A 22,299-nucleotide genomic window follows, 5' to 3' on the forward strand; every position below is an offset into this window, starting at 1 on the left:
AATTATGTTTTGGAATGAATAATAAAACTAACAGTTAGTAGATTGAACTGATTCATGGCAGGTCATGGGAGATCAACAAGTACAGGAGCCTACTAAGGCCTGGTTTGCAGTCTGTGAATGAATGAGTGACTGATTGCTCAAAGAGCTTACATACGGTGTGGCAGGTAGCCTAGCGGTTAAGAGCGTTGGGCCAGTAACTGAAACGTTGCTGGTTCGAATCCCCGAGCCAATTAGGTGAAACATCTGGCGATGTGCCCTTGAGCAAGGTACTTAACCCTAGTTTATCCTGTAAGTCACTCTGGATAAGACTGTATGTAAAATGCATATCACCTGATTCCACTGCATCGTTGTTGGCCGTCAGGACAGGAAATGCTTTACCAATGCAATTGAAATGGTTTTATCCAAAAGGCCAACACCATCACACAGCAGAACCCAAACTATATCAACTAATGAGAAGGCCCAATATGGCTAAACAAGCATTTATTACACTTTCTAGGGGATTAGTGACATGTCTATGTCCGTGAGCCAAAACCATCACCATGAGATTCCTTTCTAAACACTCTTCCTCCTCCTAACAAATAACAATACGATCTAAGTTGACTCTGAGTTGACTCTGGTAACACAGTTCCTCGTGAACCCTATTTGTATCATTCACCACACTACTGTGGGAGGTCTCCTCAAACCAAATACCTTCATGTCTTCTCCACAGTTCTTAACGTGTGATAACGGTACCAGTACATCAGTCCTTATATGGTCTCTCTGTTCTTTCCATCCAGGAGCCGTCGGAGCCAGACCTTGAGCAGCAGCTGCGCTCCGTGGCCAGTGTTGACGAACTGATGAGGATAGTGTACCCTAACTACTACAGCATGCTCAGTTGCCGGTCAAAGCGAGGCGCACGCTTCACCCTGAGAGGGGAACACACAGCCACGGAAACGCGGTCGAGCGGCGAACTGCCGGCGTACGCTGGTGCTCCCTTCAACCCTGACACACTGAAAAGTAAGTGTCTGTTTTCAGGAGATGCTTTTTCTGTCACTGTTGGCCTGTCTAGATTTGTTGGGTGTTGACCAACTGACCTTGTAGGATAGTAGCATTTGACTATGACAAACAATTAGATCAGTGCTTAGTTTTAGCAAACAAATTTATATCACCTAAAAAAGAAAAGACATTTGATTGGCCACTTATCTTGACTGACGTCAATACAGGAAGTGCAATACAATACATGGTTTGTCGAATGATGATGTCATTTTAATGCTCTGGTCTTCCTGTCTGATTCTCTCAACGTGCATCCAACAGGTATTGAGTCAGAGTGGAAAAAGACCCAGTGCATGCCACGAGAAGTTTGTTTAGATGTGGGGAAAGAGTTTGGGGCGGCTACAAACACCTTCTATAAACCACCCTGCGTGTCTGTCTACAGATGTGGGGGCTGCTGCAACAGCGAGGCGCATCAGTGTATGAACATCAGCACCTCCTACATCAGCAAGACGGTGAGTTGCATATCACCTGGGGGACAGCAAGAGGGAGTGGTGGGGGTGTGAGTGTGCGTGGCGGCGGTACTCAACTTCAGTCCTCACAGGCCACAGTATCTTCAGGTTTGCTTTGTCCCCAGGGGCTCAATCGATGAATTAAAGTCATTGATTGACCACAGATCACTCACAGATCATTTTACTAGTTGAATGGCAAGACCTGAAAACCGTTAGACACACAGGCCCCTGAGGACTGGAGTTGGGTTAAAGCCTTGCTTCATATGATTTACAAATGGTTTAGTTGATTTGCATGAAAATGCCAAAACAACGCATTGTTTTTACAGAGTGTGATCTGTGGAAATTCCAAATGACGTATTGGATGTACTCTGATGTGCTTATAGCTTCTTTAAAGCCTGCGCTTAGTTTTTCTCTACTAGACTGAGGGCAGTGAGGGGTTCATTCTCAGTGTCCCACCTTGATTCAGGGGGTAAACGGCAGGCAGGGGGTCTTCTGCGAGGTTGTGTGTGTGTTGGAGTTATTAGCGGCTAGGCCTCTTTTAATTGTCCACTTATTTTGGGTGGGCTGAGCCCAGCCGGGGTATTCTGAGTCTGTGTGATTTAAAGCATGACACACTCACAGTCAGGGGTTTGAGTCTGAGTCCTCCTGGTCAAGGCCTTAACATTACAACTGTTGTTAGACTGCTAATGTATGGAGACTTACCACAGCCTCTGTAAGTGTAGCTCAATGACCTACTTGACTTAATCCTGGTCACCCCTGGGAACCTAAGGGCTCTTCCTATAATATTTACTGCCCTAACACATTTTTTTGTATAGAATTTTTTTATATTGTGTAGTTCAATAAATTTGAATCTCTATTTTAGGGGATCAGAAAAAAATACCGTAATAGTTGCGCAATTGTTTTCGTGCAAATCAACAGTGCAGTGTTTTTTATGACCAGTGAACTAGATTCATAAGGCCCTGAGATGTGATCTGCTGTGTGTGTGTGTGTGTGTGTGGGGGGGGGGGGGGGGGTTCTGCTCCGTGTGGTACAGTAACTGATGTCTCTGTTTATGCTGTGTTTGCGTCAGAGTATAGGTATGCGTCAACATTCAAGGAGACACAGGGGGAGCATAGATGTTAGATTAGGACTCGTCTGTACAATTCAGCTGAGCGCTGGCGTGCCCTGATCTATGCAGATAAAACATATGTTCTCCATCCAAAGGGGTCAGATTTAAGTGAAGGATTCTATATTTCCATATAGCTCTAATTAGCAAGACGCAGGGCACCAAGAATGAAATTGAAACCTGCAGTTCAATAACACAGCTAAGTAATATAGCCTACATGTGTTTGGTAACGTAACTACTCGTTAAACATTGGTGGTTGGATACAAACTAAGTGTGATTGGATTCAGATTGAAAATTGAAGCATGTATTTTCCATGCTATTCTGTCCATACAGATTTGATTGATTTCAAGCCCAACTACAGCTCCCATGACTCTTTGCTTGGCTTACTTGGAGACTCATAGCTAAACCAGTGACTCATGTTACTACTGGGTATCCCCAGAGAAAGACTAGCTTGTTGTGTCTACTCCACCTGACATCACCCACAACCTTTGGATTATCTGTCGGTCTATAGCCAGGCGGGTTTGTCTGTGGACAGGTGGGTTGGTCTGTAGGCCTACTGTTTGGTTTCCACTACCAGAACTAATGGCCAATCAAAAGTCTCTCCAGATACCTCTTATTTGGCTTTATGCCCACCTGAACCCAAACAATGTGCAGAATCAGTGGATTGTAAATGACTCAACGAACTCGTGTGTTTGACAGGGCCGGCAGTGAGACAGATTGACTCGCTGAATAGTTAGGATGAACTTAATTAATAAACAGTTTACCTGACTTTTACTTTACGTGACCTGCAGTATCATGGTGCCGACAGAGATGGTCGCCTCGCTTCAGGTCCTTAGGAAACTATGCAGTAAATCGTTTTTTTATGTATTATTTCTTACATTGTTAGCCCAGAAAATCTCAAGCGTTATTACATACAGCCAGGAAGAACTATTGGATAAAAAGCGACGTCAACTTACCAACATTACGACCAGGAATACGACATTCCCGAAGCGGAGCCTTTGTTCAGACCTCCACCCTGGACGTAGGATCTTATCCCAGAGGCCGACCAAAACAACATGGTCGCCGCAGGTGAGGCAGACGGAGCGGCCTACTGGTCAGACTTAGAAGGCGAGCACACCATACACCGCTTCCGAGCATATTACTCGCCAATGTCCAATCTCTGGACAACAAGGTGGACGAAATTAGGGCACGAGTTGCCTTCCAGAGAGACATCAGAGATTGTAACATTCTCTGTTTCACGGAAACATGACTGACTCGGGATATGTTGTCAGAGTCGGTACAGCTGTCTGGTTTCTTCATGCATCACACCGACAGAAACAAACAACTCTCTGGTAAGAAGAAGAAGGGGGTGTATGCCTTATGATTAATGACTCATGGTGAGATCATAACAACATACAGGAACTTAATAAGTCATTTTGTTCACTTGACCTAGAATTCCTTACAATGAAATGCCGACCTTATTATCTACCAAGAGAATTCTCTTTGATTATAGTCACAGCCATGTATATCCCCACCTCAAGCAGATACCTCGACGGCCCTGAAAGAACTTCACTGGACTCTATGTAAATTGGAAATCATACACCCTGAGGCTGCATTTATTGTAGCTGGGGATTTTAACAAAGCTAATCTGATAACAAGGCTTCCTAAATTCTATCAGCATACGGATGTGCGACACGGGCTTGTAGCATTCTCGACCATTGCTACTCCAACTTCTGCGATGCATACAAAGCCCTCCCCTGCCCCCTCCGCCCTCCCTTTGGCAAATCTGAATATGACTCCATTTTGTTGATCCCAGCCTATAGACAGAAACTAAAACAGGTCAGGTCTATCCAACGCTCGTCTGACATATCAGATTCCACGCTTCAAGATTGCTTCGATCACGTGGACTGGGATATGTTCCGGGTAGCCTCAGGCAATAAAATGTATGTATACGCTGACTCAGTGAGCGAGTTCATTAGCAAGTGCATCGGTGATGTTGTACCCACTGTGACTATTAAAACCTTCCCTAACCAGAAACCGTGGATTGATAGCAGCATTCGCACAAAAATAAAGCGCGAACCACCGCATTTAATCATGGCAAGGCAACTGGAAACGTGACAGAATACAAACAGTGTAGCTATTCCCTCTGCAAGGCAATGAAACAAGCAAAGCGTCAGTATAGAGACAAAGTAGAGTCGAAATTCAACGGCTCAGACACGAGACGTATGGGGCAGGGTCTACAGTCAATCACGGATTACAAAAAGAAAACCAGCATCGTCGTAGACATCGACGTCTTGCTCCCAGACAAATTAAACAACTTCTTTGCTCGCTTTGAGGACAATACAGTGCCACTGACATGGCCCGCTACCAAAGCCTGTGGTCTCTCCTTCACCGTGGCCAACGTGAGTAAAACATTTAAACTTGTTATCCCTCGCAAAGCTGCCGACCCAGACGGCATCCCTAGCCGCGCCCTCAGACCAGCTAGCTGGTGTGTTTACGGACATATCCAATCAATCCCTATCCCAGTCTGCTGTGCCCACATGCTTCAAGATGGCCACCATTGTTCCTGTTCCAAAGAAAGCTAAGGTAACTGAACTAAATGACTATCGCTACACCAGCTCTGTCAGGAGGAATGGGCCAAAATTCACCCAACTTATTGTGAGAAGCTTGTGGAAGGCTACCCTAAACGTTTGACTTAAGTTAAACAATTTAAAGGCAATGCCACCAAATACTAATTGAGTGTATGTAAATTTCTGACCCACTGGGAATGTGATGAAAGAAATAAAAGCTGAAATAAATCATTCTCTCTACTATTATTCTGACATTTAAAATAAAGTTGTCACGTTCCTGACCTATTTATGTTAGTTTTTGTGTGTTAGTTGGTCAGGACGTGAGGTTGGGTGGGCATTCTATGTTATCTGTTTCTATGTTGGTTTCGGTTTGCCTGGTATGGCTCTTGATTAGAGGCAGGTGGTTTGCGTTTGCCTCTAATTAAGAGTCATATTTAGGTAGGGCATTCTCACTGTTTGTTTGTGGGTGATTGTCTCCTGTGTCCGTATGTTATGTTCGTACCACATAGGACTGTAGCGTTTGTTTGTTTCGTTTTCGTTTCGATGTCGTCTGTTACCTGTACGTAAGTTTATGTTTAGTTATGTAAGTTTATGTTCAGGTCTCGTCAACGTCGTTTTGTTATTTTGTAGTTTGGAAAGTGTTTTGTTTCGTTTCGTGTGCCATCGTAATTTATAATAAAGATGGCTTATTTCCCTGAGCCTGCGTTTTGGTCTGAAGATCCTTCTCTCCTCACCTCTTCCGAGGATGAGGAGAGCGTCACCCGTTACAGAATCACCCACCAACACGCTAAGACCAAGCGGCAAGGGAAAACGAAACGGAGTAAGGGACAGGAGAGAAAGGAGCAATGGACATGGGACGATGTTTTGGATGGAAAGGGTTGCTACACTTGGGAGGAGATCCTGGCTGGGAGGGATCGCCTCCCATGGGAACAGGTGGAGGCATTGAGGAGAGCAGAGGCTACCTGGGAGAGGAACCGGAGCTATGAGGGAACGCGTCTGGCACGGAAGCCGAAAAAGCCCGTAAGTAATTCCCAAAAATTTCTTGGGGGGGGGCTAGGAGATAGTGGGCCAAGGGCAGGTAGGAGACCTGCGCCCACTTCCCAGGCTTACCGTGGAGAGCGGGAGTACGGGCAGGCGCCGTGTTACGCAGTAGAGCGCACGGTGTCTCCTGTACGAGTGCATAGCCCAGTGCGGGTTATTCCACCTCCCCGCACTGGTAGGGCTAGATTGGGTATTGAGCCAGGTGTCATGAGGCCGGCTCAACGCGTCTGGTCTCCAGTGCGTCTCCTCGGGCCGGCATACATGGCACCGGCCTTACGCATGGTTTCTCCGGTTCGCCTACATAGGCCGGTGCGGGTTATTCCACCTCCCCGCACTGGTCGGGCAACCGGGAGCATTCAACCAGGTAAGGTCGGGCAGGCTCAATGCTCAAGAGAGCCAGTACGCCTCCACGGTCCGGTATTTCCGGCACCACCTCCCCGCCCCAGCCTAGTACCTACAGTGTATACACTACGCACTAGGCTACCAGTGCGTATCCTGAGCCCTGTTCCTCCTCCACGCACTCTCCCTGTAGTGCGTGTATCTAGCCCGGTGCCTCCAGTTCCGGCCCCACGCACTAAGCTACCAGTGCGTCTCCAGAGCCCTGTACACACTGTATATTCTCCCCCTACTAATCCTGATGTGCTTGTCCTCAGCCCGGCGTCACCAGTGCCGGTACCACGCATCAGGGGTAGAGTAGGCTTTGAGAATACAGTGTGCCCTGTCCCTGCTCCCCGCACTAGTAGGAAGGTGCTTATCATTAGCACGGTGCCTCCAGTTCCGGCACCACGCACCAGGTCTACAGTGCGCCGTATCCGGCCAGAGCCATCCGTCTCACCAGCGCCATCTGAGCCATCCGTCTCCCCAGCGCCATCTGAGCCATCCGTCTCCCCAGCGCCATCTGAGCCATCCGTCTCCCCAGCGCCATCTGAGCCATCCGTCTCCCCAGCGCCGTCTGAGCCATCCGTCTGCCAGGAGCCTGCAAAGCCGCCCGTCTGCCATGAGCCTGCAAAGCCGCCCGTCTGCCATGAGCCTACAGAGCCGTCAGCCAGACAGGAGCCGCTAGAGCCATCAGCCAGACAGGAGCCGCTAGAGCCGTCAGCCAGACAGGATCTGCCAGAGCCGCCAACCAGACAGGATCTGCCAGAGCCGCCAACCAGACAGGATCTGCCAGAGCCGCCAACCAGACAGGATCTGCCAGAGCCGCCAACCAGACAGGATCTGCCAGAGCCGCCAACCAGACAGGATCTGCCAGAGCCGTCAGAGAGCCATGAGCAGCCAGAGCCGTCAGAGAGCCATGAGCAGCCAGAGCCGTCAGAGAGCCATGAGCAGCCAGAGCCGTCAGAGAGCCATGAGCAGCCAGAGCCGTCAGAGAGCCATGAGCAGCCAGAGCCGTCAGAGCGCCATGAGCAGCCAGAGCCGTCAGAGCGCCATGAGCGTCGAGAGCCGTCAGCCTGCCATGAGCGTCGAGAGCCGTCAGCCTGCCATGAGCGTCGAGAGCCGTCAGCCTGCCATGAGCGTCGAGAGCCGTCAGCCTGCCATGAGCGTCGAGAGCCGTCAGCCTGCCATGAGCGTCGAGAGCCGTCAGCCTGCCATGAGCGTCGAGAGCCGTCAGCCTGCCATGAGCGTCGAGAGCCGTCAGCCTGCCATGAGCGTCGAGAGCCGTCAGCCAGCCATGAGCATCGAGATTCGTCAGTCAGCCATGAGCTGCCCTTCAGCCTGAAAAGGCTGGATACCCAGAACTGCCCATCAGTCCAGAGCTGTCTCTCTGTCCGGAGCTGCCTTTCAGTCCGGAGTTGCCCCTCTATCCTAATCTCCCTCTCTATCTTCATCTATCTCTATATTCTTATCTATCCCTCTTTCTTGATTTATCTCTCTGTCCCGGTATTGTCATTATTAGATATGTTATTAGGAGGATTTTGTGGGGGAAGTAAGAGGGTGGACATTCTTGAAGGGAGGAAGTTAGGATGGATTATGGTGGGGTGGGAACCGCGCCCCGAGCCTGAACCACCACCGTGGTTAGATGCCCACCCAGACCCTCCCCTAGACTTTGTGCTGGTGCGTCCGGAGTTCGCACCTTGTGGGGGGGGTACTGTCACGTTCCTGACCTATTTATGTTAGTTTTTGTGTGTTAGTTGGTCAGGACGTGAGGTTGGGTGGGCATTCTATGTTATCTGTTTCTATGTTGGTTTCGGTTTGCCTGGTATGGCTCTTGATTAGAGGCAGGTGGTTTGCGTTTGCCTCTAATTAAGAGTCATATTTAGGTAGGGCATTCTCACTGTTTGTTTGTGGGTGATTGTCTCCTGTGTCCGTATGTTATGTTCGTACCACATAGGACTGTAGCGTTTGTTTGTTTCGTTTTCGTTTCGATGTCGTCTGTTACCTGTACGTAAGTTTATGTTTAGTTATGTAAGTTTATGTTCAGGTCTCGTCAACGTCGTTTTGTTATTTTGTAGTTTGGAAAGTGTTTTGTTTCGTTTCGTGTGCCATCGTAATTTATAATAAAGATGGCTTATTTCCCTGAGCCTGCGTTTTGGTCTGAAGATCCTTCTCTCCTCACCTCTTCCGAGGATGAGGAGAGCGTCACCCGTTACAAAAGTGGTGATCCTAACTGACCTAAAACGGAATGTTTACTAGGATTAAATGTCAGGAATTGTGAAAAACTGATTTTAAATGTATTTGGCTAAGGTGTATGTAAACTTCCGACTTCAACTGTACATATTCTCATTCATCCCTTTACATTTGTGTGTATAAGGTAGTCTTTGTGAAATGTGTTAGATTACTTGTTAGATATTACTGCACGGTCGGCACTAGAAGCACAAGCATTTCGCTACACTCACATTAACATCTGCTAACCATGTGTATGTGACCAATAACATTTTATTTTATTTTATTTGAGCATCGCTAGTGAATTTTACAGATCTTTTAAGCATTTCTTTCCCCTTCCCTCAATGAACTATTCTGTAGGTACAGTGGGAGTGTTCTTTAAGACAACTCTTTGGTAGTGCTCACTTTCTTTCCGCAGATGTGTGTAGAGTCCAGTGTCAGGTACAGTACATCAAGACGCCTTAAGGAATTTCTCTCATGTACGTTGCCAGCCTAACGAGGGGTTAGTGTGTTGTCTTTAGAGCGGTGGGGGGGATGTATGATGCAGTGTAAGTGCATAAGCACGGCTGTAAGGAGCCGGGTGTGGATCGGAAGGAAGGGCAGGTAGGGGAAGGTAGGGAAGCACACCTCCCTGTCACCAGGGAGGACTTTCTGGGACGATGTTAGGGCATGGGGGTCAGATCATCCCGTTATTACAGTATTTTTGGTATTCACGGGTATTCCCCTCACATATAAACCATTCCCAATCTCATCAATGTATTGGGATAAGGGTTGCAGTATTTATTGTGGTGGGCATTTGTCAGGTTTTACTGCTTTCTTAAAAGGAAGCTGGAATGGCCTACGCCAACGCCCATGCCAAGGTGCTGAGACTAATCAGACTGGGCTACCTTGGTAACATGTCTGCCAGGAGGAGGATCGGGATGATTGCTTAGGTCAGTTTTAATCATCCTTGAGGACTGTAGTCCTCATTGAGTGAATGTGGACTGACCTGTTTCATTGAAGGGAAGAAAAGTCTGGATTCAAGTCACAGAGACGTTTGTTTGCTATTCATGCTTTGGGGCCAATGGCCATTCACAGACTCACTCTCAATCACTGCTCGAGTCTACTCCATTCCCCCCTATGCGGCCCTAGAACTGAGTAACCTCAATGAATAGTGTTTAATTGATCAAGGCGTGATACAGAAAGCTCCTGCCGACACTAATAAAAACAAGCTCCCTTGCCTCATTCCTTCTTTCATGGCTGGTATCCCATCCACTTCATTGTTGTCTGTACTTGTGATTAGAGAGTTTATACACAGTGTGGTTGTGTGTCAGGGGTCTGCGAATTTAGAGTTGCACAACATGCCCCATTCTTAGCCCTACTTATCTGGTTGTTTTTAGATTTAATCTTCAACCCTCAAATGGTTCTGACTAGAATGCTGCAAAGAAACTGTGGCAAAAGGTTGATCATCAAGTTTGGTTGCACCGTGACATCAACAAGACAAATACAGGTCCTACAAAGTACTATTATCGCTGTCAGTTGCTTGATAATTGTTTTTTTTCTCTCATAACTGTCTGAAAACCACTATTCATTGTAGGTTTCACCATTATGTTGACTAAAGAAAACTGTCTAAAAGTCCTACTATCTGTTACTTGACTAATTTTCTCTCTCTGTTTCTTCTAGCTGTTTGAAATCACAGTTTCCAGCAGTACAATTAACAACCTAGTGACTATCAGCTTTGCCAACCACACCGTGTGCAATTGTCTGTCCAAACTGGACGCCTACAAACAAGTACACTCCATCATACGACGATCTCTACCAGAGTAAGTGTTCCTTTTCTTAATCCAGTCCTCTAACTTAGCTATGTTGATCTGCTCCTACCCCTGTAGGAGTTATGGGTAGTAGTACTAGTTAACTTAGCTATGTTGATCTGCTCCTACCCCTGTAGGAGTTAGGGGTAGTAGTAATAGTTAAGTTAGCTATATTGATCTGCTCCTACCCCTGTAGGAGTTAGGGGTAGTAGTACTAGTTAAGTTAGCTATGTTGATCTGCTCCTACCCCTGTAGGAGTTAGGGGTAGTAGTACTAGTTAACTTAGCTATGTTGATCTGCTCCTACCCCTGTAGGAGTTAGGGGTAGTAGTACTAGTTAACTTAGCTATGTTGATCTGCTTCTACCCCTGTAGGAGTTAGGGGTAGTAGTACTAGTTAAGTTAGCTATGTTGATCTGCTTAGGGGTAGTAGTAATAGTTAAGTTAGCTATGTTGATCCGCTCCTACCCCTGTAGGAGTTAGGGGTAGTAGTACTAGTTAACTTAGCTATGTTGATCTGCTCCTACCCCTGTAGGAGTTAGGAGTAGTAGTAATAGTTAACTTAGCTATGTTGATCCGATCCTACCCCTGTAGGAGTTAGGGGTAGTAGTACTAGTTAAGTTAGCTATGTTGATCTGCTCCTACCCCTGTAGGAGTTAGGGGTAGTAGTACTAGTTAAGTTAGCTATGTTGATCTGCTCCTAGCCCTGTAGGAGTTAGGGGTAGTAGTACCAGTTAAGTTAGCTATGTTGATCTGCTTAGGGGTAGTAGTACTAGTTAAGTTAGCTATGTTGATCCGCTCCTACCCCTGTAGGAGTTAGGGGTAGTAGTACTAGTTAACTAAGCTATGTTGATCTGCTTAGGGGTAGTAGTAATAGTAGGAGTAGTTCTGTAAAGTATCTTCTCTGCATTATATAGGCCTCTTCTAGTGCCTTTTTTCTAGATTCTTAATCCAGTCTATGCTTTGTGTTTTCAGATCCAGTACATTGGGTCCGTTGAATGAACTGCTAAAAGCATTCTAGCAGATATCTGTCACAGGGACTTTTCCAAATGCTCAGAAAGTGAGAAGGAGGCATTGTCCACCACAGGACAGGAAATACACTTCAAGCACAGTTTGCAATATGTTGCGGATGTATTTAAGCCTGCAGAGAGCTCGTTCTCGCACCAAGAAACTAAGGATAGCGTCTCCGCTGTCAGCATGCTAACCAAAAGTCCCCAGTTCCAGCAAACTCGCTCAGTTTTTCCAGTCAGTTCCTGGATTCTGGTTCTCTTATTGGGAGTATATGTGGTGAACGGGTTGTGTGTGTTTTTGATACAGTGGGAGGTTGCCTTGTGTTGTACAGCATCAGTATTTTCCCTTGAACGGATATAGAGGTTCATATTGGCCAATTTAGTGTGGACACCTATTGTTCCTGTGCTGTGAAGGCTTCCTGTCAGTGTGTTGATAGAAGAGGGGCTACTACAGGAAATCCCAGCAGTGAACCTTGATTAACTTTCCATCTAGGCAGGGCGGTGCACTGTGGAGCATTATGGACTGAGTCCATAGTCACTACGTAGAGTGAGGACAGTTAAAAGGATTGCATTTCTGTCACCAGACCTGAAATCACTTTTACATAATTAGAGTTAGTGTAATTTCCTCCATCATACACACACCTGTGCAGCACCCACTTGGGTGGTGTAAAGATGAGATGTTGCTACTCCTGCAGTAAACGTCCAGAAGCATAACTTAACCTGCCTTACCTTATGAAAACTGCAGTATATCGTGAGCAAGATATAGTGTAGACTTGGTCCCGGACCCGAACACCTAGCCCGGCCCCCAGTCTCACACCCCCACATGTACTGTACATTAAGCTGTGTTTACATACAGTCGTTTTCTGGCAGCGGTAGGAGAGTTAGCTGGGGTGTTAACTGTTTGGCTTAATCAGAACAAGTCGGGAGACAATAATGTTCCCAGAGCCTCCACCAGACTTAGAGCAGTCCTTCTTCTACAGTACCTAGAGGTTTTCCACCAAGCAGTAGCAATAGCAGCAGTAGTAGTAGTAGTAGTAGCAGTAGTACTAGTAGTACTAGTAGTAGCAGTAGTAGCAGTAGTAGCAGTAGTAGCAGTAGTAGTAGTAGTAGTAGTAGTAGTAGCAGTAGTGGCAGTAGCAGTAGTAGAAGCAATAGCAGTAACAGTAACAGTAGCACAAGTATTATCAGTAGTAATAGAAGTCGTTGTAGCAGTAGCACCAGTAGTATCAGTAGTAATAACAGTAGCAGCAGTTGTAGCAGTAGCATTAGTAGTAGCACTAGTAGTAGCAGTAGCAGTAGCACTAGTAGTATCAGTAGTAATAGCAGTAGCAGTAGTAGTAGCAGTAGTATCAGTAGTAATAGCAGTAGCACTAGTAGTAGCTGTAGCACTAGTAATATCAGTAGTAATAGCAGTAGCAGTAGTAGTAGTAGAAGCAGTAGCAGTAGTAGTAGCAGTAGTACTAGTAGTAGCAGTAACACTAACAGTAGCAGTAGCACTAACAGTAGCAGTAGCACTAACAGTAGCAGTAGTACTAGTAGTAGCAGTAACACTAACAGTAGCAGTAGCACTAACAGTAGCAGTAGCACTAACAGTAGCAGTAGCACTAACAGTAGCAGTAACAGTGGTGATATAAGGAGCAGCAGGGTGGGGACGGCCTGTCAACACCCCAGGGAGAGGAGAGCAAGACCAGGGCTGCACAAGGCAAGCAAACAGGCTTAAGAGCAACACTCCATAAACACTTAGAATATACTATAGACAATGAGCTCATAGCTAAAAACAAGTTGTACTATGTATAACTCTGGAGCATAGGTATAATCAACAAAGGCCCAGAGTTTGACCTGTTTCAGTTTACATGTTCGGGAAAAACTCCTCACCCCAAAATTGAATGGCTCATTTCAAACCAAAATAAGAAACTCAACACCAACCGACGTGTTCACTGGCCTTGTCATCTCATGTACTGTCAATTTATAGTCTCTAATGAGACACAATGTTTAGATCAATTGTAAATCTCTGTAAGTCTCATACGTGCGCTTTGTATACTAACACGGGATCTTGCTCTCTATTTCTGCTCGGCATTGCGCTGTTACAGCGCGACTAGTGTAAATGTTTATTGCCCTTGTGTCAACCCCACAGACTGAAGGATTAGCCTTTCGCCCGTTCTTGACATGCGCCGGCATGCCGAGAAATTAAGGTGAAAAACTCTCCTCTAGCAATGCAATGGCAACTGGAACACCATTGATCTGTAAGCCCTAATGTTCTCCATGTCCTAAAGCTGTGGTGTTGTTGTGACCGACCAGGGAGGACAGTATTGCCAAGAGAGAGCTGCAGATCGATCCCAGATGAGAGGCCTGCTACAGCCAGATCCAGGGCTGCGTTACAAATGGTCCCCTATTCCTTTTATAGTGCTCTACTTTTGACCAGGGCCCATAGGGAATAGGGTGCAATTTGGGATGGAGACCAGAGGTCCAGGTCGTGACTACCTGGCTGAAAGATCTATGGCAGGATATGAGCCATGGTACAAGGCTGTTTTGCACTAGCCGTGTCATAGGGGCCAATCAATAGGATAGGTTGAAGCCCGATGAATTACAATGTAGGTGACTGAGTGTTTTTGGTACGGAAAAGTTTATTCATGGTATAATGCTTGAGTTCAGTAGTAACGTTTAACAATGTGTGATTAATGGATAGAATCTTACCTGACGTGACTAATTGAAATGCCTGGTCCTCCTTATGTCATTGCTGTAAATGAGAATGTGTTCTCAGTCAATTTACCTGGTAAAATAAGGATTAAGTCAAATGTAAAAAATATGTTAGAGGCTGAGAGTTCATATTCAAGATGCCTATGATGTTATGACTTATCTGGCTGTGACATCACTACATATCAAATGATGGAATAAAGGTCTTATTTCAGAGGGAATGAAGTTGACAAATGATCAGCGTTCGTCCCCTAAGACCCTGAGTTGGTCCTGGAGTTGTCAGAACTATCCTTCCAGAGAGAGGCAGCAGACCAGTTTATTATTACGGGATATTTTACAACAGTATTTTTCTGCCTGCTCCTCTGTCAGAGTGATTTTCAATAGCAGGAGGGAAGGGGAAAACGCATCATCCCTCGGTGAGTGAGCTGCTCTCTCTCTCATACATCGCCAGGCTTCGCTCAGCGCCTCGCGTAAGAAAAAGCAGATGTGTTCCTACGGCGAGCAGAACTTTGTTCTGCTAGCATGCATCTCAAATCGCACCCTTTTTCCTTCATAGTGCACTACTTTTGACCAGGGCCCATTTGGCTGTAATCAAAAGTAGTCCACTATATAGGGAATAGGGTGCCATTTGGGACACATCCCTTGTGTTTTTCTTCTTTGCCTTGACACTAAGGGGTGTCTCTTTCCACCATTCCTTTCTGTCTGTAGCTCCAGTGGGGGTATGGTTACATAGCAGCAACAGTTTATGTTCTGATTGTGGATATAGAGGCATTAAAGCTGTATACAACATCTAAAAGTGACCTAATGGAGTCTAGTCTAGACCAATCCATCCCCAGAATTATTCCGGATTACAGAAATAAAACCAAATTAAGCTGTGAGTGCTAATAATAATTGATTAGTTTGGGCTGCAGATTCAGCTAGCTGCTAAAGACTTAAACAGACCCGTGGGTCCAGTAGTAGAGCTCTGATCTTTCTCTCGTCTGTTTCTCTGCGGTTCTTTTCCATGGACCTTTACTCTTAACTGTTGTAAATGCTCAGGACACACAGACCATTACAAGCACAGGTCTCTCAACATGTGTAAGGATCTCACCTATTGATATCAGTAGAAGAATCATGAGGAGATGCTACGTAATGGTAGTCTAATACATGTTGGCCAGTTCAGCTGTCATATAAATAGACACGTATCAAAACCTATGGAGAACGCTGTTGTCTGAATGGCAACATCTCGTGATCATATAGTAGTCTGGAGGCTGCCAGAGTTGACACAATGTGGTTTAACGTTACTTATCAAGACCCAGGGCTAAGAAGTGCCAAAGAAGGAGCTCTCTACCCTCACACATACTGGACATAATAAACCATTAGAGAGATGAGCTACTCTTCAGAGTGAAGAGAAATGCTTTCAACTTGAGAGTGTAAGGTCATCCCAATTCCTCAAATGTCAAATAATAGAGTGTGTGTGAGGTGAAAAGACTGGTAATAATTATGAAAAGTTGGCTAAGAGTTTCACGCTCGCTTGCTTGTTCTTTGGGATGTAGGTTTTGTGAGTTACTCACAGGCGTAATGAAAATAAAATCTCTCTCTGGGATACCCCAGGATAAACAGTTAGCCAGTACCCGAGCGAGAGGAGCGAGGAGGAGCTCAAAGGGCATCCCATCCGTTATCTAAGATTACGTTTATCCTGGCGTGCGGCTGTCAGTCAGCCGGTGGGGGGAAAAACCCAGTGCCGATAAAACGCTTGATGTCAAGAGACGTGACACAGATGTGCTGCTAAAGCTTTGCTCCTCCACTTTTAAAAGATACATATAGTTGCTTGAGCTTGTACAGTATGTGTGGGTAAAATGTTGAGTGAAGCTACTCTCTACTCTGAAAGATGAAGGCTTTTTGCAACAGACGCGCGGCTAGTTTTACAGATGAACATTTAATGGGGGACCTATACAACGAGAGGACGTTTGGCATATGGAATGCTGACGTGCGTACTCTGTAGACCTGTGCCATAAATTGGAGCAGGAAAGGACATTACAGCAGCTACCGCCAAGACTGCAGAGCTGTAATATATAACATTATGTACAGTGATGATCTATATCACCAGATCAATTTAACATAAGAAAAGCTACTAAATCAGGTGGATAGCCCGCTAACACATAGTCTACCTTCTATTGTATGCACACAGTTATTATTCATTTCAATCCATCACATTCCAGAGGAGGCCCTGAACATACCAATCCATTTATCAAAGGAAATATAGACAGTATTTGATTTGCTATATGAATCAAAACAACACATGCCAGAGGTCTGCACATACCACATACAAATCCCCTCCTGAGATGAATTGTAGACAGTAGTTGCACTATATTAATCAAATCCCATGCAGTAAAGATTCCCGGCTGAAGTGGAACTAACATGTTCCTGGGATTACCCCAGCCTATGTACAGTAATATCGAGGGGGTGACACCTTGGCTGTCTAAACGGACACGTCTGTTGTGTGTTATGAAAGGTGCACAGTGCACGTGTTGTTAATCAGATGACGTGTCTTCCTACGAAGCCACAAACATGTCAGGAGGGTGATTTTAGTAATTTTCTTCAGCCCTTTGGAATGTGGTGTCTGCTTAAGCCACTGCGTGTATGGCAATTGAAAGCACATTGACAATCCCTCAGACGTGTAGAGCGGCCACTGAGCCGTTTCATGGCAACTTTTATTTCAAATAAATAGTCGAAATGGTATGTTGTAGTTTTCCGTAGATAATCAACCCAAAACTTTAATTTAGCCAACATCTGTTTGCATTGTTGCATTTGAAACAAATTCTTTTGTGAATTCAAAACAGTTTATTTTTTCTGAAGTGCTCTAACCACTAACTGTAATTTGTTATCAGGTCGACTAAGCTCACTCTTCACTTTCAATCAGGGGCACAACTTTCACTGGGGACAGGGGGAGGAGGGGGGGACATGTTCTGAAATTGCATTTTTGTCCCCCACAGTTTTATCATTGGTATGTGATACAAGACAACAGTGTGCTTTAGGACCATGCGAATGCCTCTGAACGGTCGGGTAGGCTGTTTGGAGTGTTTGTCTGACTGGATAAAAAAATGTAATGAATTATGTCCCCCCCACTTCTAAAACGAAAGTAGCGCCCCTGCTTTCAAGCATATGGATGTTTACTGTGATTAGCACACCAATTGTGGAACGTCTCAGATATGTTTTTGGAGTTTCAGAGGTTCTGAACTCAAAGAGGCCTGACAAATTTTGTTATTGCCGGGATTTCCATAATAAAAGTGCCCGCCCATCCCCCTTACTCAACCCAACGCACTCCATTGACAGAATGTTGTACCGGGGTCACATATCAGACAGGACCTCCATTTGAAGACAGGATGATCCTAGACCTGGGGAGAAGAAGGCAGAGAGAAGGGAAGAGGTGAGAGGGCAAGGACGTGAGATGGGGAAGGTGAAGGAGGCTTCATGCCTCCCTACCTGACTCCCAGGCCTACCTGAACGTTTGTGTATGATAAACCCCTGACCATGCCACTCGTCACACTCTCTCACCCCTCTCACCCCATCACCCCCCGACAAAGGGGGCTCAATCAATCGCAGAGAGGGGGGTAACCTTAGCTGTTACATCTGTCCACTTTCTCAGTGGGGCTCGGTGCAAAGGTGAGGGGTTGCTCCTTGGGGCAGAATTTGGAGGCTTGGAGTGGGGCATGGGTCTGGGTCTTCCTGTCCCTTATAGTGGACTCAGTCAGCTTGAGGCTGAACCCCTGCACCACTGCCTGCTGGGGGTGATATATTAGAGATCAGGTCTGATATTGGGGTGTTACAGTATATTTGAGATCAGATCTGATATTGGGGTGATATATTAGAGATCAGGTCTGATATTGGGGTGTTACAGTATATTTGAGATCAGATCTGATATTGGGGTGATATATTAGAGATCAGGTCTGATATTGGGGTGATATATTAGAGATCAGGTCTGATATTGGGGTGATATGTTAGAGATCAGATCTGATATTGGAGTAATATATTAGAGATCAGGTCTGATATTGGAGTGATATATTAGAGATCAGGTCTGATATTGGAGTGATATATTAGAGATCAGGTCTGCTTTTGGGGTGATATATTAGAGATCATGTCTTATTTTGGGGTGATATATTAGAGATCATGTCTGCTATTGGGGTGATATGTTAGAGATCAGGTCTGATATTGGGGTGATATATTAGAGATCATGTCTGATATTGGGGTGATATATTAGAGATGAGGTCTGCTATTGGGGTGATACAGTATATTAGAGATCAGATCTGATATTGGGGTAATATATTAGAGATCAGATCTGATATTGGGGTAATATATTAGAGATCAGGTCTGATATTGGAGTGATATATTAAAGATCAGGTCTGCTTTTGGGGTGATATATTAAGAGATCATGTCTTATTTTGGGGTGACATATTAGAAATCAGGTCTGATATTGGGGTGATATATTAGAGATCAGGTCTGATATTGGGGTGATATATTTGAGAGCAGGTCTGATATTGGGGTGTTACAGTATATTTGAGATCAGATCTGATATTGGGGTGATATATTAGAGATCAGGTCTGATATTGGGGTGTTACAGTATATTTGAGATCAGATCTGATATTGGGGTGATATATTAGAGATCATGTCTGATATTGGGGTGATATATTAGAGATCAGGTCTGATATTGGGGTGATATGTTAGGGATCAGGTCTGCTATTGGGGTGATATATTAGAGATCATGTCTGATATTGGGGTGATATATTAGAGATCATGTCTGATATTGGGGTGATATGTTAGAGATCAGGTCTGATATTGGGGTGATATATTAGAGATCAGGACTGATATTGGGGTGATATATTTGAGATCAGGTCTGATATTGGGGTGTTACAGTATATTAGAGATCATGTCTGATATTGGGGTGATATATTTGATATCAGGTCTGATATTGGGGTGTTACAGTATATTTGAGATCAGATCTGATATTGGGGTGATATATTAGAGATCATGTCTGATATTGGGGTGATATATTAGAGATCAGGTCTGATATTAGGGTGATATGTTAGAGATCAGGTCTGCTATTGGGGTGATATATTAGAGATCAGGTCTGATATTAGGGTGATATGTTAGAGATCAGGTCTGCTATTGGGGTGATATATTAGAGATCAGGTCTGATATTGGGGTGATATTTTACAGATCAGGGCTGATTTGGGGGTGATATATTAGAGATCAGGTCTAATATAGGGGTGATATATTAGAGATCAGGTCTGCTTTTCGGGTGATTTTGTAGAGATCATGTAACGGTGTTCCTCCTCCTCTTCAACCGAAGAGGAGGAGTAGTGATTCGACCAAGGCGCAGCGGGTTGTGAATACATAATGATTTAATTACAAGACGAACTAAACACACGAAGAACACTTGATATATTACAAAACAACAAAACGAATGTAGACAAACCTGAACATACGAACTTACATAAAACACGCAGAACGCACAACAGGAAAAATGACTACATAAAACGGAGAACGCACGAAACAGTCCCGTATGGTGTAACATAGACACAGACACAGGAGACAACCACCCACAACGAACACTGTGAAACAACCTACCTAAATATGACTCTCAATTAGAGGAAACGCCAAACACCTGCCTCTAATTGAGAGCCATACCAGGGAACCCTTAAACCAACATAGAAACAGAAAACATAGAATGCCCACCCAAACTCACGTCCTGACCAACTAACACATACAACAAACTAACAGAAATAGTTCAGGAACGTGACATAACCCCCCCCCCTTAAGGTGCGAACTCCGGGCGCACCAGCACAAAGTTTAGGGGAGGGTCTGGGTGGGCATCTGACCACGGTGGTGGCTCAGGCTCAGGACGAGGTCCCCACCCCACCATAGTCAATCCCAGCTTGCTAATCCCCCTCAGAATGACCACCCCTCCATTCCACCCACCTAATATAGGCAACACAAAATAAAGGGACAGCTCCGGGACAAGGTAGCTCAGGACATAGAGGTAGGTGAGAATAGAGAGGTAGATAGAGAGGTAGCTCAGGATAGAGAGGTAGCTCAGGATAGAGGGGCAACTCCGGACTGAAGGGCAGCTCCGGACAGAGAGACAGCTCTGGACTGAGGGGCAGTTCTGGATACATTGCAGCTCTGGACGCTCATGACTAGCTGACGGCTCTGGACGCTCATGGCTGGCTGACGGCTCTGGACGCTCATGGCTGGCTGACGGCTCTGGACGCTCATGGCTGGCTGACGGCTCTGGACGCTCATGGCTGGCTTACGGCTCTGGACGCTCATGGCTCGCTGACGGCTCTGGACGCTCATGGCTCGCTGACGGCTCTGGCAGATCCTGTCTGGTTGGCGGCTCTGGCAGATCCTGTCTGGTTGGCGGCTCTGGCAGATCCTGTCTGGTTGGCGGCTCTGGCAGATCCTGTCTGGTTGGCGGCTCTGGCAGATCCTGTCTGGTTGGTGGCTCTGGCAGATCCTGACTGACGAATGGCTCTAGCGGCTCCTGACTGACTAACGGCTCTGACGGCTCGGGACAGACGGGCGGCTCTAATGGCTCGGGACAGACGGATGGCTCAGACGGCGCTGGGCAGACGGATGGCTCAGACGGCGCTGGGGAGACGGATGGCTCAGACGGCGCTGGGGAGACGGATGGCTCAGATGGCGCTGAGGAGACGGATGGCTCAGACGGCGCTGAGGAGACGGATGGCTCAGATGGCGCTGAGGAGACAGATGGCTCAGATGGCGCTGCGGAGACGGATGGCTCAGACTGATCCTGTCTAGCGGAAGGCTTTGGCTGCTCCTGTCTGGTGGAAGGCTCTAGCGGCTCCAGTCTGGCGGAAGGCTCTGTAGGCTCATGGCAGACGGGCGGCTTTGCAGGCTCATGGCAGACGGGCGGCTTTGAAGGCTCAATACAGACGAGCAGTTCATGCGGCGCTTGGCAGACGGACAGTTCAGGCGCCGTTGGGCAGACGGCAGACTCTGGCCGGCTGAGACGCACTGTAGGCCTGGTGCGTGGTGCCGGAACTGGAGGCACCGGACTGGAGACACGCACTTCAAGCCTAGTGCGGGGAGCAGGGACAGGGCACATTGGACTCTCAAAGCGTACTATTTGCCTGGTGCGTGGTACCGGCACTGGTGGCACCGGGCTGAGTGCACGCACATCAGGACGAGTACGGGGAGAAGGAACAGTGTGTACAGGGCTCTGGAGACGCACAGGTGGCTTAGTGCGTGGTGCCGGAACTGGAGGCACTGGGCTGGAGACACGCACCATAGGGAGAGTGCGAGGAGGAGGAACAGGGCTCTGGAAACGCACTGGAAGCCTGGTGCGTGGTGTAGGCACTGGTGGTACTGGGCTGGAGCGGGAAGGTAGTGCCGGAAATACCGGACCATGCAAGCGTACTGGCTCCCTTGAGCACTGAGCCTGCCCAACCTTACCTGGTTGAATGCTCCCCGTCGCCCGACCAGTGCGGGGAGGTGGAATAACCCGCACCGGGCTATGTAGGCGAACCGGGGACACCATGCGTAAGGCTGGTGCCATGTTCATGGCACTTGGCTCAATGCTCAATCTAGCCCTACCAGTGCGGGGAGGTGGAATAACCCGCACTGGGCTATGCACACGTACAGGAGACACAGTGCGCTCTACTGCGTAACACGGTGTCTGCCCGTACTCCCGCTCTCCACGGTTAGCCTGGGAAGTGGGCGCAGGTCTCCTACCTGCCCTTGGCCCACTACCTCTTAGCCCCCACCCAAGAAATTTTTGGGTAGTACTCACAGGCTTTTCGGGCTTCCGTGCTAGACGCGTCCCCTCATAACGCTGGTTCCCTTCTCCGGTTCCCTCTGCTCTCCTCAGTGCCTCCAGCTGTTCCCATGGGAGGCGATCCCTTCCAGCCAGGATCTCCTCCCATGTGTAGCAACCTTTACCGTCCAAAACATCCTCCCATGTCCATTCCTCCTTCTTGCGCTGTCCCTTCCGCCCGTTACACCGCTGCTTGGTTCTGGTTATTTGG

General features: G+C 46.7%; 1 protein-coding gene across 1 annotated transcript in view; it reads left to right on the plus strand.

Annotated features, from left to right (window-relative positions):
- The window catches only part of LOC129841275 (vascular endothelial growth factor C-like), a 62,089-nt gene that overhangs the window by 24,906 nt on the left and 14,884 nt on the right, over positions 1-22,299 (plus strand). The window contains exons 2-4 of the mRNA XM_055909469.1: positions 777-996; positions 1,294-1,484; positions 10,443-10,582. Coding sequence (XP_055765444.1) covers positions 777-996; positions 1,294-1,484; positions 10,443-10,582 — 551 coding nt within the window. The remainder of the gene's footprint in view (positions 1-776; positions 997-1,293; positions 1,485-10,442; positions 10,583-22,299) is intronic.

The sequence above is a fragment of the Salvelinus fontinalis genome, chromosome 42, assembly GCF_029448725.1.
Source record: "Salvelinus fontinalis isolate EN_2023a chromosome 42, ASM2944872v1, whole genome shotgun sequence".
NCBI classification, from domain to species: Eukaryota; Metazoa; Chordata; class Actinopteri; order Salmoniformes; family Salmonidae; genus Salvelinus; species Salvelinus fontinalis.